The sequence below is a fragment of the Phragmites australis genome, chromosome 6, assembly GCF_958298935.1.
Source record: "Phragmites australis chromosome 6, lpPhrAust1.1, whole genome shotgun sequence".
Taxonomy (NCBI): Eukaryota; Viridiplantae; Streptophyta; class Magnoliopsida; order Poales; family Poaceae; genus Phragmites; species Phragmites australis.
Window position 1 is genome coordinate 12,524,397 of NC_084926.1, and position 16,327 is coordinate 12,540,723.

Here is a 16,327-nt window from a genome sequence, read left to right on the forward strand (position 1 = left end):
CAAGAGAACAACGAAGTCGCCTGGAGCTTGAGGCCACAGGTCAGTGATGGCACAGAGCTGCTGCGATGATACCCCAGCAGCAGCAGCCAGCAGCACAGCACATTGAAGCCTGCACCTGCGTCTGCGTCTGCACTGAGTTCTGTATTGCTGCTGCGCTTGCCCCTTGGCCACGGGGGCATTCAAAACACTGATGAGTGGTCACAGGATTTGCAAACGTACGTACGCGCGAATCAAAAAGTGCATCTGAATGACGGAGGTTACAGAAGAACAAGATACTAGGATCACCCCCTTGTTTTACATTGATTGGGATACATGCATGGGGACAACTGCCTAATGATTGTGGCATTGCTTACGAGCTGCCACGATGCGAAGATCTCTTCCAGAGTTGGAACGGAGTCGAACAAAACCATAGTTCACGGATTCAGCTGTACATGCTAGTACTAAGAACTCAATGCTCGCGGTTGGCTACTTGATCGATTGGCTTACTGCTCCTCACTTAGCTCCCAAGGTTGTCGCTCCCAGAATCGGTTAGTATGGTAAGCCTGCGTGCCGACTTCACGAAATCGCTGAAACGGGAGAGTAAAATGTGCATAAGTTCATAGTTCATGTGATTCTTTAGATTGGAGTACTAGCAGTGGGATGCACAAGTTGTCGACGTGATTGTTACCTGAAGGACTCGTCGCCGGCGTGCTTCACTTCACCGGTGGCGCCGCGGTAGAGCACACGGCTCCTCAGCTCTGCGCTCTCAATGCAGAACATCTCGGACAGGCGGACGTAGAGCTCGTCGAACGAGCTCAGCGCCGAGAGATCGAGGTTCCGGCCAACCGTGTCGGACTCAATGAACACCTTGCATTGCCCGGGCTCCAACCCGAGCTCGGAGACGTGGCTGCTCTCCCTGAACCACTGCATCCTCTCCGACGACGCGTTCTTGCTCGGGCTGTTCTGTGTGACGCCGGAGCCCGAGCCCTCCGAGACATTGGCACCTTTCTCGGCGTTCCAGTTGAGAGAGCTGTTCCCGGTCGCCGCCGGGGAGGTGGCTCCGCCGGAGTTGCTGGGGCTCATATGCTTCTCGGTCAGTATGGTCTGTCCGAACAGCACTAGCCCCGCAGGCTTGACGGCGTCCGGCTTCTTACTGGCGCTAATGGAAAGAGCGCACGACACGTCGCCGCGCGCCGGCGCGCCGCCGATGGTCAGGTCAGTGTTGATTCTTGCCGGGATAGGAGTCGTCGGACCGACATGATCGGGACGGCGGAGTCCGGGGTACAGCAGGCTCGACTGCAGATGGGTAAGGTGGAGATCTGATAAAGATGGAACAAATTGCGCATGCCTGGCTCCCTGTATGGCAGCAGGAGTACTGCCGTCCGGGAACGGGAAGAACGACGGGTGTGTGTGAAGGTAATGGTGGTGGTGGTGGCGGTGACCGAGTGCCAGCGGGTTAGGCGGGAACGCTGGGTTGAAGAGCTGCCCCTCGAAGGGGAACTCCGGGTACGCCGGGATCCGAGGCTTCTTGCGCGGCGGCGAGAAGGAGGCGAGGTGCATGGCCGGCATGCTCGACACGAGCTCGACCAACCACGGGTTCACCCGCTTCACGTTCTGCAGGAGGTCCGGTTCGTCCCAAGTCACCTGCGGCGCAGTCGCCAATTCAACAAGTGAGCACCAAGCGCAAAGCTTTGTGGAGTAACTTAGAAATTGCAGCTGTTGGATACCTGAAGAAGGCGCCACGGCGACTGCGGCCAGCTGATGGGATCGGCGATCTGGACGCCGGCGACGGTGCCCATGAACCAGCTGATCCTGGAGGAGTCCTCGGTCTCGAACGCCATCTTGAACCGCATCCCGGGGGCCCACTGCACCCTCATCGCCGCGCGCACCGCCGCGGCGCGCACGCAGAACTCCGGCGTGCTCCCTCGAGGGTAGAACACCACCTCGAACGGCTGCCCGGCGTCGGCCAGCCGCGCCGCCTCGGCCACGTCCTCTGCGCGCACCTTGCCCCGCGCCTTGGCGGTCCCGCAGGGACTCACATTGCGTCGCATCAGACCCGCGTACTGATCCCAACCGGGCATCGGGGCCTCCTCGCCCCCACCGCCGGCGCCGCAGAAGCCACGCTTGGCGCGCCGGATGCCGACGTGGAGGTCCCCAAGGTCTCCGCGGAGGAACACGATGGAGTCGCCCGCGACGAGCTTCTTCTGGTTCACGAACGTGCTCCAACCCGTGGTGAGCAGGTGACGGCGCGGCGTGCCCCGGTAGATGTGCCGGAACTTCCAGGCGGCCCCGTGCACGTCCTTGGCGACGACGGTCTGCACGGGCGGGTCGGCAGCGTAGTCGAGCCGCGGGAAGATGGTCTCCGCGCAGTACCTCGGCACCGAGAACCCGCCGCCGTTGTTGGCGTCGGACTGCGTCAGAGTCTTGGCGAACGACGCCGGCTTCTCCTGCTCGTCGGCGGCCGCGGCATCGTCCTCGAGACCGGCGTCCGTCTCCCCGCTGCGGAGCGGGACGAGGCGGATCCTCGCGTAGACCTCGTCGGTGTCCGGGTCGGCCATGTACCGCACGACGGCGACGCGGCAGGGCACGAGCGCCGGGACGCGCGCTGCGGAGAGGTCGGCCGCCCCGGCGAGGCCGAGCGCGTGCTCGGCGTGGCCCTGCGGGAAGTAGTAGACGCTGGCGCCGACGGGCGGCACGGTGCACATGCCGCCCGCGCATGCCAGCCACAGCTGCCGGTCGACGCACCGCTCGGCGCCGGCCGCGGCCGTCTCCGTCAGGTCCGCGAACGTGATCATCGTGAAAGCACCAGCGCCAAGGCAGGAAGACTCCAGCGAACTGCAGCCAGGTAGTTCCCTCACTTCCTTGCTGTGGTGCGGTGTGAGTGTGAGGCGGAGGAGGGCGAAGGTGAGGGGGTGTGGTGCCGTCTGCCGTCTGCGCGCTCTAGCGAGGTGCCGTTCTCACGGTAACGAGCAGTAAGTAGTAAACCCAGCCCGTTCCGACTTATAAGTGCCCGTTCGGCGAGTGGGACAGGGAGACTGGGCGCCAGGATGGTGTGCGGCGGTACGCGTAGGGTACAGGGGTGAGGGCCAGTGGTTGGGTGCCACGCGTGGAGGTGTGTGACGGTATGGAAGTGTGAACACTGCTGAGGGGTTTGGTCCGTGCAACGGGGTCTCAAATAAAATGCTTGATATCTCAACCTCACGAAGAAAAAGGTTTGATATCTCAGAAAAAATGGTAGCATACGAAGAAATGAGATGCTCCGCTAATACTCTAAAGTTTCTGACGTCAGATGTATTTCAATGGGGCTTGGTAAATAGTGTGTTGTGGATTTGGTCGGTGCAACAAAGACCTCATATAAATGATTGATATCTCAATCTCTTGAAGAAAAAAAGTTTTATATCTCAGAAAAATTGTAGGATACGAAGAAATGAAATGCTCTGCTAATACCCAAAGATTCCTGACGTTAGTTGTGCTCCAAAGAGGCTTGGTACCACGGTTTAAAAAACCGACAGTAACCGTTCAAAAACCGTGATAACCGACCTTCTCGATCCGGTCCGGTTTCAGAAACTGAACGATAACCGAATTTGAATTCAAAAAATTCGAAAAAAAATCAAAAAAATCTTTAAAAAAAACTAGACATAATTCTAAGACCTTATGTGAATTTTTTTCAAAAATAATGTCGTTTGCATCATATTCTATAGGGAGTAAGTTTGAAAAAAATGAAAAAAATTGAAGCGTGCGGCTCAGTTATTAACTCATGTTAAGGAAAAGTTTAACATGCAAACATATTTTTTTTTAAATGTATTTTAAGATAATCTTTAAAATTGATTTCACTTTGTTTAGAGTTTTATTAATTTTTCTATGATTTTTACAAAGTTCACAAGCATAAAGTGAATATGTTAAGAAACAACACTTTAATTAACTTTTTCATGTCTACTATTATTTTTTCTACGTAAATAATACTATAAATAAGCTAATGAAAGTGGTTTCACTAATTTTTTAGGTGTGATGGGTCAGTTATGAATTAATCTAGTCGTAACACATTTACACAATCATGCATGTCACAATAACTAATTAATGAGTTCATGTATTTTTAAAAGACATAGGATCATGTAAGAAGACTAACAAAATTAGTTTCATGATTTTTGGATTAGCAAAGAGTAAACTATGCATTTAACTTGGTTTAACAAATACAATTTCTCACAGAAAATTTTGAACTTTTTTATGAGTATAAATACTTTTATCATGTATATCATGTTACAAGGAAACCAACAAAATTTGTTTCACTTGATTTGAAGCTCAGATGAATTAGTTATTGATTTTACAAAATTGAGATAATTTTTGGGTTTTTTTTGTTGAACTTGACTTAAAATCGAGAAAACCGAGCGGTTACCAACGATACGAAAAATTCGAGAAAATCACTCGATAAATCGTAAAAACCGCTCGGTAACCGGTCCAAACCGACCGGTTACCGAACTACTAAAATCGTAATTTTTTTTTCCAAATTTCAAATTTTGCCAAATGAATTTTCTCCAAATTTTTTTGAATTTTTGACCGGTAACCGCGGTTATCGCGAATTTTCGGTTACCGCCGGAGTTCGGTAACCGAGCTCCGGTCGATAACCTTGGTACACAGAGGAACCGAACGGAGTTGTGGATTTGGTTTGTGCAATGGGTTCTCAAATAAATGTTCCATATCTTGACCTCTTGAAGAACAAAAAGTTTGATATCTCAGAAAAATAGTAAAATGCACTGCTAATACGTCAAAATCTCTTACTTTAGATGTGCTCGAAGGGGGCTTAGTACATGGAGGAACTCCCAGGATGAACTAAATGGTGTTGCGGGGTTTGGTCTTTGCAACAGGATATCTGAAATAAATATTTGATATCTCGACTTCTTAGAGAAAAAAAAGTTTGCTATCTTAAAAAAGGTAAGATGCAAAGAAATAAAATGCTTTGCTAATACACCAAAGTTCCTGACAGTACATATGCTCCAAAGATGTGCGAGCATTAGTCGTTAGATGTTTATCTCAGGTGGATGATTAGTGGGTAGCCATCGAATCGACAGCCATGAATAGAGGTGACTAGTGATGAACTGGTTGCCACAGTACAGTGTGAAGGGGTTGTCAAGGTGTAGAGTTGGCCATGAGGGTGGCAACAATCACAAAGAAGCCATATGTGGTTGGTGCTTACTGCTAAAAACATGGATAATCTGGCTCTACAACCCCAGGATCATCAAGGTCGCCTTGACCAAGCTTCGAACAACAGCCTTGCTCCGACTGTGCGGCAGCTAACTTACAGAAATCCATTACTGGCACTATAGTCTTCTCTCCATCAACTTTTTTTCAGAGTAGCAGAGCCATAGAGTGGCTCTACCGGTGCCACTTTGCGCCCAGCGTGTGCAGGCATAGGTTCGAGCCCGGGTGAGGTTGCTCCTCACCAAGAGACGTAACCAACCGAGCTACGTTCAGCTTGCCATGCCTAAGCGGTTCACTTCTCTCCAGCAATATATAGGTGTTTTGTTGAAATTCTTAAGGTGGAGATGTGATAAAAGGGGGAGACAATCTCATCCTGTGTAAAATTATTTTAATACTATTTTTTCTTCTAAATCGCTAAAATTGGACCTCAATTGGACAATATTACAAGCTTAATGACTCACTAGTTTAATTTGCAAGAGTAGAGAACCAAGTGAAAGCGTATTTTCTCAATAAAAAAGCAACCCAACATCTAAATGGTCTGCATAAAAGTCCAAAAGGATATATCTACATAATGTTTATCACCCGATTTGCAAATTTCCTTTGCAATCATTCTTGACCTAGCCATTCCTAAAATATGGCTCAAACGTCATTTCAAATTATCTCCGGGCGTGTGCATGGAGAGAGACATTTTGGGGGTTTGATTAATAAAGATGTCATATCATACGTTGAAAGCGATTCTACGATGAGTCAGCTAAATAAAAGTCGTATTACTAAGAAGTCTAGACCTATCCGACACATATGTTCTTCTAACATAGTGTGTGATTGAACATTGGGAAATGATATATATTCTTCAGATTTCCTAAAGTCAGTTGACTAAATTCATCAAAACTTACAATCGATAAAAGAGGGGCGCTAGCTTCAGGCTTAGGGTTCTAAGGTCCGCTGGGGTTGGAGGGAGGCTAGGGGAGGTAGCGGCGTAGCGGTGCAACGAGACGATGGCGACAACACAGGCGGTAAAAGGTGGGCGGTGCTGGCGGTGGGGGAGGTTTAGCGATGGCTCAGCGAAGCTAGGTTAGTGCGACAATGTGACAATGATAAATCTGATGACGCTCCCACCACTAGAGATGGTAGGAGGAGAGTGGGGTAAGGGAGGTTTGAAAGCTCTTATCGAGGAGAGGACAAAGGAAGAGTAACATGTGATCTTACATATAGATGGCATTCTAGTGGTTGGATTGGAAATGAACAGCTGACGTTCAAGTCGACAGTAAACACGTTGTTTTCAGTCTCTTGTTCGCTAGCGCCTCCCAAATATTTTTGTCTATTGTTGATGCGTCAGGATTTTACAGTAACTTTGTGTACTTTGCTCCAAGGTTGTCCTGTGGTAGCTTAGCTTCGTTGGCCTCCAAGTTGTTGACCGGCAACGGTACTTGAATTTCATTTCAGAAACTTGTTGCTTTTACGCTGCTTTGAGACGTTTACTTTACTTTGCAGCCGAAATTTTTTAACAAGCGACACTCCATTTCGACCTACAATACTTGTTTAAGGCCAACCGAGTACATCTCTCCACCTAGCTGGAACAGTTGTTTAAGGTCAAGTACATTAGTTTAGTCGTGTGCTCTTGCGTCACCTCCTTGTGGCAAACACAAGCACCGGGTGCTGCGAGGCCAGTAATTATGCACTAACAGTTTACACAAAGTGCCAAGTTGGATGGATAAATATCTCTCGTCTACAAGAATTCTTTCGATGTCGAATTGACGATCTCATCCCAAATTCATGTTGCCAGTTAGTACACGTACCTACCAAAACATCTTTACTTGGAAATGCGCACTAGGATCCGAGAACGGCAAAGCTAAGCTGTCAGGACAATTCATGCACCACAGCAGCTTGCTGTAACTAGTAGAGTAACTAGCATATGGTTTCAGACGACACCTACTTCCGAGTTCCGAGATTTCTTTAACAAGTATGAGGGCGCTTTCGAGATTCTGTATTCGTTTCACTTGAAATCCCCAGTGACAAGCATGTGGCAAAGTCAACTCGTTTCCCGTTTGGCGCAGCCACCGGTTCCAACCCCCGCTGCGCGCGGATCCCGTAACGCCGCCGACGGCAGCGGAGGAGGGACGCTTGCGCTCGCGTGCGCACCCGCCCAGTGGCCAGTGCCCCACCTCACGAGCGCGGAGCCGTGGACCGTGGTTTGGTGGAGCCGTGGACGCCTCCGCGCGCGAGGGCCGCCCAACCTGCGGAAGGGCCCGGGGTCTGTGGACAGCAACCAGGCAGCCAGGCACACAGCAGGGCGTGGCGCGGGGCGGGGGCGGGATCGATCAGAGGGGGTAAGCCAGGCGGGTGCCCGTGCCTCGTCACGCGCGCTGGTGGGGGTGGGGGTCGGGGTGTCTTTTGTCGCCGGCGACGCGTGCCGCGGGCATTCGGCGTCACCTTCTGCTGCTGCCGCCGAGACCCGCCTAGCTTCCCTCCCATGGGCTGGACCCAAACTCGATATGGTGGTCGGTGGGGTACGTGAGCCTGGTGGGACCGTGGGGATAGTGGCGCTCACAGTTCAGATCGAAGAAACAACGCAGAAGAATTTGCGGTATCTAAGATTTCATAAGCCCTACTGCCTTGCAGTGGCAAGTAGGAAAAAAGAAGAGGGAAAGTGATACGCCGGCGATCTTGGTGGGCTAAACGTTTCTACTTTGCCGGTAATCAACTACCAAACCCCGTGACAAGGTGAACTTTCTGTTTAATTTATCGCCACGAAAGATATTGCACGTCTGCATATCTCTTGCTCAACCGTGGCTGTAGCAAAGGCACGCAACGATCGGTGTTGAACAGTTCTCCCCAGACGCGAACGTGACGCAACTCAAACACCGCAGGAACACTGGTCGCTCGTGTCTATATTAATCCAGGCACTAGAATACTCCAACTGCGTCATGTGAGCGAAACAAGAAAAGAGAAAAGAAAAGGAAAAGAATTCATCGGCCCAATTTTATCCCTCTTCGTTAGTTGGCACATCGCTCTCCCGATCGTTGTCGTCTTCTTTTCTGTGAGCCTTTTACCAAGCAGTTGTATATAGCACTACCTACTGAAGATTGAGAATGCTGCGACAGACCCTAAAAAGGGTGTCTTTTTTGAGACAGAGGGCATCTGCCAGATTGATCTTGTAGATTCAGACAGGGCTAGTTTGCAGGGTTTTTGTCTTCCAGCTAGGGTATACAACCTACTCTAGTCTCTACTGATATACGTACTGCCCAATTCTGTCTCCAATGCTTTTTCCTGCCTGCGCCTGCGCCTCAGAGTTGTATTCTTGCGCCTACACACAATGTGCCATGCAGCAGTGCGTCACCTCGCCTCTACCCCGCGCGAAACCCAAACAAACAGTTGTTGCAAACGCATGCGCATGCGAATGCTGTACTGCGTCAGTCCGTTCCTGATGGGCAAGGGGAATAAAATGAGGTGCGGATGTATAGTCAACCATACGAAGGGGATGCGGATAAGCTGGCTCTGTCCTCCTACCAAAGGAGTAATGCGATCAATATGAGCTGAGTAATGCCTAGTGGAGGCTGCTGTACAAGCTAGAGAAGGTTCATCTCATTTTTCTACTCCAAGTTACTACACTACGAGTTAAACGGGAGGGCCGGAGCCACTCTTCGTCGCATGAACCGCGGAGCAAAGACCGCCGCATCGGGATCAGCCGCGCCTCAGGAACAGCGCAAACAACGCCAGAAACCCCCTCACTGCGCCCCGGCCCTCCTCGCCTCTCAGCTCGAACACCAAGTTTGACTTGCAGGTACCAAGAAGGCAAGAAGCAGAGCGTGAGCGAGAACGAGAACACACACTCACAGAGTGATCCGACGGGGAACCACACATGCATGACGAAACGAAACCCGGTTTTTTACATCTGAGACGGGCAACTGGGCAAGGGGCAAGGCAATGCAGCTGCTGGAAACAGAGCATGCATGGACGCGCGCACGGCATTAACAACTCTTCTGGGAGTACGAACGACGGGCGCGGGTTGCGGTGGATCATGTCGGCCTCGGAACAAAGATTCCGGGGGCCAGAGCATGGAAACGTGTATTCCGCCTGTCCCACGTGACCGGCACGAGGAGGCCCCGGCGCCGGCTCGCCGGTTGCGCCCACATGCCCGTGCCTCCACCTCTCCGCCCCGCCCGCTAGCTGCGGGATCCGAGCGACGGAGCGAGCACGTACCCGGCGGGCGGCGATCCATATGGGAACCATGCGATGCATGCGAGCGAGCGATCGGCGGGCGGCTGACCCGCTGTTTTATCAAGATGGCGAGCTGAGGGGCGTGCTAATGCATGCAGGCGGTGCAGGGATTGATGCACATGCTCATGCTGGGTGTGCTTGGGCACAAGTCAAACCTGCAAGTTAAGCAAAACGAATAGCCATGATGGTGATGACATCGGTTGACAAATGCCATGTGCTCTTCCATCGGGATCTTGTGCGTGTAAGCTGCATCTACGCTAAGCTGTCCCGGTACGTGTGCGAAGCGTGCTGCTATACTCCAGTCTATGTTCGGGATCGGTCTGCCTCTGCAAGTCTGCATATCAGTGCCATCGTGCTACGTTTAGCGTCATGCGTTCCTCTTGAATTTGTGTCTGCAGTTTTTTTTTCCCAGAGTAAAAGACTGCATTATTTGGAACCAGAATTTGTTGTTGTTATTGTTGTCATAGTATCACAAATAAGAAATACTTTTTCTTCGCAAAAAAGAAATATTTGTGAGACGTATAAATAAAGAAGAGCGTCGTTTAGAGATGTAAATAAATGAAGAGGGGCTGAGGGGTCCCAGGGCACAAGGCTTTGTCGTGAAACGGAAAATAGAAAAGGCCTTGTCGCTCGGCCTAATTAGGGCCGTAGCGTGCAGCCCGGGCCGAGATATCCACGACGGACTAGCAGCACCCTGCTGGCTGGGCCTGGAGGGGCACCACTACTCGGGCCGCCATTTTCAGTCAAGCGGCACTGGCTAGGCCCTCAAACTTGGAGGTGCCAGTTGGTTGCGCCTGCGCGCGGTCGCTCTTGCACAACGGAAAGCCGAACAATCAGGCTGCAGTGGGCTGCTTAGCTTTTTATAGGATCTTATTCTATAAAAATTATGATATAAATAAAATCTCACTAGAATTTTTCTAGATATAATCCAATAGAATTGGCTTCCGTCTGACCAGCTTACTACAAACTAACGATAAAAGTGCATGTGGATGTAATACCTCGATCCATTATTACTTTTGGTTTGGTCCGTATAATCCAAATATTTCGGCTACGTGTATACAGAAACGATGATAAAAATGTAAGAGATATATTATATGTATATAGGTCCATTTCACATGTGGACTAGGTTACAAACAAATTTTGAAGAGAGATGTTACATGATGGTATCAAAGGCAACTCATTGTACGAGTGCAATACTATAGACTATTAGTATTTTTGGTTTTAACCGTGTGATCCAATTGGTGTTCCGGTGTGGTGGGATACGGGAGCATGGATGCTAGATTGCTAGTTGCAACACTGTAGCTAGCAGATTAACAATTGCATCAAATTGTACACCCTCTACTAAACATCCCCGGATCTACAAAAAGGGACCAAAGAAATCAAAGGAATAACTCAAACAGTAGGCTACATGCGCAGATAGTGGTACTAGGGCTGGGCTACCCCTTTGATAAAAAAGAAGAGAAACGTTTTTTAGCAGTCGTGCGATACACCGTTCGCCTTCTTGGCGTCGCTCGTGTCCTTGGTTGCCACGAGCGGCTCCGTGTCCTTGTCCGGCACCTGCAGTATCACCAAAGATGATGCGTCCGGTGAGTGAACAACTGACCTCAAACTTCGAGTCTACGTGACGGGTGACGGAAATGATATCATTCATACCTGCGACACCGGGAGGGCGTCGCCTGCCGATTTCTTCTTGCCCTCCCGCACCGAGAAGTAGGAGTAGAGCGCCATCCCGAAGATGGCGACGAGGATGCCCATGACGTTCCTCATGGTGAAGGGGTCGTGCAGCAGGGTGTAGCCGAACGACAGGACCAGGCACGTCTTGAGGTGGCCCAGGACCTGGTACGTCACCGGCGACGTCGTTCCGATCACAAGGAACGTGCTGAAGTTTACGGACACCGCGATCAGACAGGACAGGATGATGAAGCCCTGTAAGAGAGTTCATGAACCTGGTGATTCTTCAAGCTGTCATCCATCCGTCCAAATTTTGAGCTGTACTTGGAACGATGTTTTCAGAAAACGGCAGGCATATGCCTATATTGTAACCGTTGCATCGAATGTATGACCGTGCTTACCAGAACTGGAAGAGTGTATTTGTGGGCGAAGACGCTGCGGCCGGTAAGGAATTGATCCACGATGGGGCCAGTCGCAAACAGAATGGCTGCTTGGTAAGGTGCAGATTGGTACAGAAGCTGCGTTGAAGAGACCTTCAACTTTCTTTGTATTGTGTTTGTGAGCTTCATTCAAAGTTGACAGGTTAAGGATACATCATGTCAATAGTACAAGATGTTTGGGATACATTATACATTTTTTGGGCAGTGCATCTGGTTGCTGATGTATCAAAAGGAACAAGGATCAAAAAAGAAAAATCTGAAACTTCATAACAGCTTGGAGAATTCTTCATTGTTTTATATTGGAAAACCCTTTTTTGTAAAATACTGAGACAATAGTTTCTTGAAGTTTCATTTTTTAAAAGTACACTAATTGGGCTATTAACAGAGTTAGCTAGTGGTTGCCTAAGCCTACTGCTAATTCCTATTATGCTGATAAATGCAGTATGTGCACCCTGATTGATGAAAATAAATATCTCAAGTGTAGGATACAATTTGGCCAACACAAGTCGTGGCAATGGCGAGGGCAGAAAGGGTTGACCCAAGAAGATTTAGCTTGAGGTCGGTAACGGAAGCAATGCCAACTCCAAGTAGCAAGACCAGTAGAGAAAACTTGATAGTCTCACTGCATATTGTTAGTTATATCGTATTAGCATAAGTGATAACTGAAAGGAAACGGCCTAGTTTGCTGAAAGGAAATCATACTGTCCGGGACCAGAAATATGAACAAAACTAAGCATACTTTCCTAGACTTTTCCTATCTCATTTGCTCTGATGGGTAATTGTTCTCGTTAAAATAGCTATAGAAAAGTATTCTAGTCATCATAAAGTACCCAATTTATCATGCGCAATTCCAAGGCGCGGTGGACATGAATTTTCAAAATCTTATTTGGAAGCCATGGGCACTGCCAAAGTGCAAATTCTTTGCCTCATTGACTGTTCAAAAAAGGTTGTGGATGTCTCATAGGCTTGCGGCCAGAGCTTGGCCCAATAACCCGCAATGCTTGTTGTGCATGAAGGAGCCGGAAACTTGCCACCATTTATTCTCCACATGTAGTTTCTCAAAGCAGGTATGATCGTGTATCGCAGACTGGGTGTCGCAATCTTCGCTACGTCCCACCTGCTGGCCTAACACGATCCACATACACCACTGGTGGTCTACTTTGGCCGTCACGCCAAGCGTCCCGGAAAGGGGCGTTAAGTCCCTCATCATCCTTGTGTGCTGAGAGGTTTGGAAAGAGCGCAACAACATAACCTTCAACTATTTCACACGCCTGGTGTGTGGTGTTGATGATAGAATCATAGAGGAGGCTTCCTCTTGGAACTTCGCAAGAGCACGACATCTATGCCGCCTTTTTAAGAGAGAATAGACTTGTGGTTCTGGTCTCAGCCTCCTTATCTTTTGCTCTTGCTTCGCTTCTTGTTTTCACCCATGGGGTACTCCTTTCTTATTAATATAATTGCAGCTCTCTTTGTTTCAAAAAATGAAGTACAAAAAAAAAGCATGAATAGAAATCTTCCTAGGTAGAATGTTATACTTCCTGATACCTGCTTCTATCACTGTTTCGGCCTGAATGAAATGCAATCAGTACTTCTATTTAAGATGCAATAGTCCGTACAACTTTTCTAACCTGAATCTTTTCTTCAGGAATATAGTCTCCAACAATACTGTGAAAGGTATGATGGCCAGTTTTGTCATCTGCAGAGCATACTGAGTTTGAGAATCTGTTTCATTCATTCTCATAGAAGATAATGAGTAAGAAGAGCAGTGACCTGGTAGAATCCGATAGAATTGAATCCTAAACTAAGGTTGAGAAGGCCAATTGAGGTTCCATTCAGCAACCCGAACAAGACTACCGTCTGTCCATCAATTGCCTTGGGCTCGAAAAAGCGCATGTGCTGCGCGACATAAAGGGTGCAGAAGGTCACCATGAGATGCCAACTTGTTAACGTTGTAGCTGCATTGATCATAAGGACATCACAAGTGAAAATGATTGGCTGCTAAGTACTGAACTGAATATACGCGATTCTGCATGGCGGCTAATGTGCTAGTTTCCTTCATACTTGTAATCTACGAGATGAGGCACTGACCAAATGGAAAGCCAAGAGTGCTGATGAGGGCTTTGTTGCAGATGACAATGGCGACCGATGATGCCACGGAGAGCGTGAGAGATCCAATCACACCGAGCTGGAAACCGGCGGTCATCTTGGCCACCTGCTGTATCTGCTACCTGAAGCTGCATATAACCCATCGAAAGAAAAATCAGTGTAAGGCTGTAAGGTATGCATGCTATTGACTGAAGAACATAAATTATGTGAAATCTGTACTATTTGACCACTCGTAACTGAACGTAGTTTGCTGGTTCAATCTTCTTTCAGGTGATTTTCGGTGCATGCACAATGCACTGAAACTGGGCGTGAGACAAAATATGATCTCCTCTGCTACATAGGAATGCATGATTCGGTGTTATCAGCATGAGCAACCGTGTTCTAGGAATAAAATAGGCTGACGTTGAACTGGTAAGACGGGTATTGCCACTTGTCAAATAAGCTACCTAGTACTTCTGAAATTTTTGGACTCAGCTCCTGGCAAGTGCCAAACGGCTTGCGCAACCATCATCGCCGATCTGCCAACGTACACAAACGCTGGCGGAGGATGCTTCCCCAACTCCACCAGATCGTTCTGTTGCACCATGATCAAGCTGACGAAGTTCTTGGGCATATATTCTTGGAGCGGCGGTTGCAGGCTTTCAGCTCACTCCAGCATCTCACATGTTGGGCAGAGCAGAAACATGAGCAGAATGAAAGCCTGCAACCAGTATGGCGAGTCCAAATGGACGGCTAGTTTCGCCTGACGCGCCGGCAAAAACCGGGCGTTTGCTGTTTACGCGTTGCGCACGCGATGGAGGCGTAAACGCGTATGTATGTTCGTAGCGAAACTGCAAAAGTGCCGTCCAGGTAAAACTAGGACACGGATCTGTTTAGACGAATGGCTTTGCCAGATTAGGTCCAGCGAGTTTGTACGATCTCGGGCAAGTACGTCTTCGACTTGGAAATTCTGGCATCAAGCACAGCAGCGCATGTGATTCTTGAAGAACGATCACATGGTGCAGACTGGAAAAACAGAATGGTTATCGATGGTTCACTCTTGCTGGCCCGGGGCAGTGCAATAACTGAAAGGAGATTCCAGGTTCCATCAAATGATTGATCACTTTGCAAAGTTATAGAATAAACAAATTGGTAAAAGTACAGGGTTTAAGAAAAATTCGAAACAGAAATTTTTTGGACCACAGGGTAAAACATAAAAACATATGGATCATTATTGGTTTTTCTTTAAAGGAAGCGCATTTATAAAAACAAAAGGTAATGAGAAATGGTTACCAAACACGGAATGATATACTCAAACTGCTAAACCCTGTTTCTAAAATTAGAGCAGAAGTTGGGACTGGAGAGCGAAAATATCGCATTGACGACACTTTTAATTTCCCCAGCAGACAAACCTTATCAATACACGTAGCAACGAAAATATTGTGAAACGGAGTAGTAAACTCCCATCGCATATAGAATTTCAGTGCCCCGAACACTAGTGCATTGCTTACGTGATCCAGCTTGCAGCCAGAGCCCAGGTGTACTCAGACAAGGGATTTCAATTTCGTTTTATAATTTTTTTCGTTCACCGATGAAAAGATCAAATTTCAGTGAAAAATTCACAAAATTAGATGTTTTATTCACTCCGAAATTCCCAAATTTCGCAAATTTCAACAAAATTTTAATCCCTGGCTCAGACAAAGCAATCACCAAGAAAGGTAGAAGAGAGCAGCTCAACTCGATTATACAAAACACCAAATGAAACCCCCAATCCTATGTTTTTATGGCTGCCAACAACCCCTGAAATCTACTATCTCGGAAGACTTCGCCAACCTATCTTTGACATTTCGTTGAAAGCGTAAAAAAAACCCATGAGAAACATACTCGAAATTCAAGAACAACCCGACAGAAAGGCAATCTAGGAAAAAGAACAGTTTGAGTAATACTCACTTCAAATTGATCTTTCCAGAGAGCAGGGGCACCTCCTCCTCCTCTGCTGCTAGCCTCGTCCTGGCTGCTCCTATATGCGAATGTGCGCGAGAAGGAAGGGAGCTGTGCCTTCTAATGGCGCTGGTTGTGCTCGGTGGCGCCTTGGAGGAAGAAGCGAAGGAGAGGCGTTCTTATGTCCCGGCATCTGTGGGCCGGGGAGGGAAGGTGTTGGTGGCGTCGTGTGCGTATGCATGTGGTGATGTGGGCAGTTTGGTCCATGCTTTGACACCGGTTCTTCATGTCATTTTCGCTTCGTGCTGGTGCCACAAGAAAAGGGGAAAACAATGTGCACTCGAGGCATGCAATACAACTTCCTCCCTGACCAGTCACCAAATGTTCGACTGAGTCTAGATCACCGACATGAAAACGGTGATAGCGGTGGTCAGTGGCATGCCAAAAATCGTTTTTTTTTCTTTTTTTTCTTCGAAAAGACGGCACGAGATTTGCCGATTTTATTAGAGTAGGAATAAAAGCGGGGACAAAACGAAAGGACTAGAGTTTATAGTAGGGGAACAACATAGCGCGCTCGTAACAACTACGGGGGCACAATCCAAAAGCAAGGAAACAACAGACCTTGCTACCACTAGAAATGACAAACATTTCAACCAAGTAGTGCGCTTTGGAATTCTTTAATTTGCTCCTTGATCTGCTCTACGACCTGCATAGCATCACATTCGACATTTTGGAAAGTTCTTCTGTTCCTTTCTTTCCATATGTTCCACCAAAAAGCGATCACAAAAACATCAAAT

At 48.4% G+C, this 16,327-nt stretch overlaps 2 protein-coding genes across 5 annotated transcripts; both read right to left on the minus strand.

Moving 5' to 3' along the window:
- Positions 1–220: 220 nt before the first annotated feature.
- On the minus strand, positions 221–2,941 carry LOC133921727 (auxin response factor 8-like). The gene is made up of 3 exons (XM_062366720.1): positions 1,707–2,941; positions 668–1,623; positions 221–566 (listed from the first exon to the last, which is right to left on the minus strand). Exons 1-3 carry the CDS (start codon positions 2,772–2,774, stop codon positions 497–499), a joined length of 2,094 nt encoding a protein of 697 aa, XP_062222704.1. The 5' UTR covers positions 2,775–2,941; the 3' UTR covers positions 221–496.
- A 7,549-nt stretch (positions 2,942–10,490) lies between these two features.
- LOC133921728 (UDP-xylose transporter 1-like) lies at positions 10,491–15,851 on the minus strand. Of its 4 annotated transcripts, none has more exons than XM_062366724.1 (10): positions 15,540–15,851; positions 14,057–14,674; positions 13,848–13,940; positions 13,593–13,738; positions 13,275–13,459; positions 13,133–13,200; positions 11,994–12,126; positions 11,466–11,627; positions 11,047–11,319; positions 10,491–10,950 (listed from the first exon to the last, which is right to left on the minus strand). In XM_062366724.1, exons 4-10 carry the CDS (start codon positions 13,705–13,707, stop codon positions 10,864–10,866), a joined length of 1,023 nt encoding a protein of 340 aa, XP_062222708.1. In that variant the 5' UTR covers positions 13,708–13,738; positions 13,848–13,940; positions 14,057–14,674; positions 15,540–15,851; the 3' UTR covers positions 10,491–10,863. The 4 variants fall into 4 exon arrangements, with proteins under 4 accessions (XP_062222708.1, XP_062222709.1, XP_062222706.1 ...); XM_062366725.1 differs by having other exon boundaries at positions 13,848–13,943; XM_062366722.1 differs by having other exon boundaries at positions 13,848–14,674.
- Between the last annotated feature and the right edge of the window lie 476 nt (positions 15,852–16,327).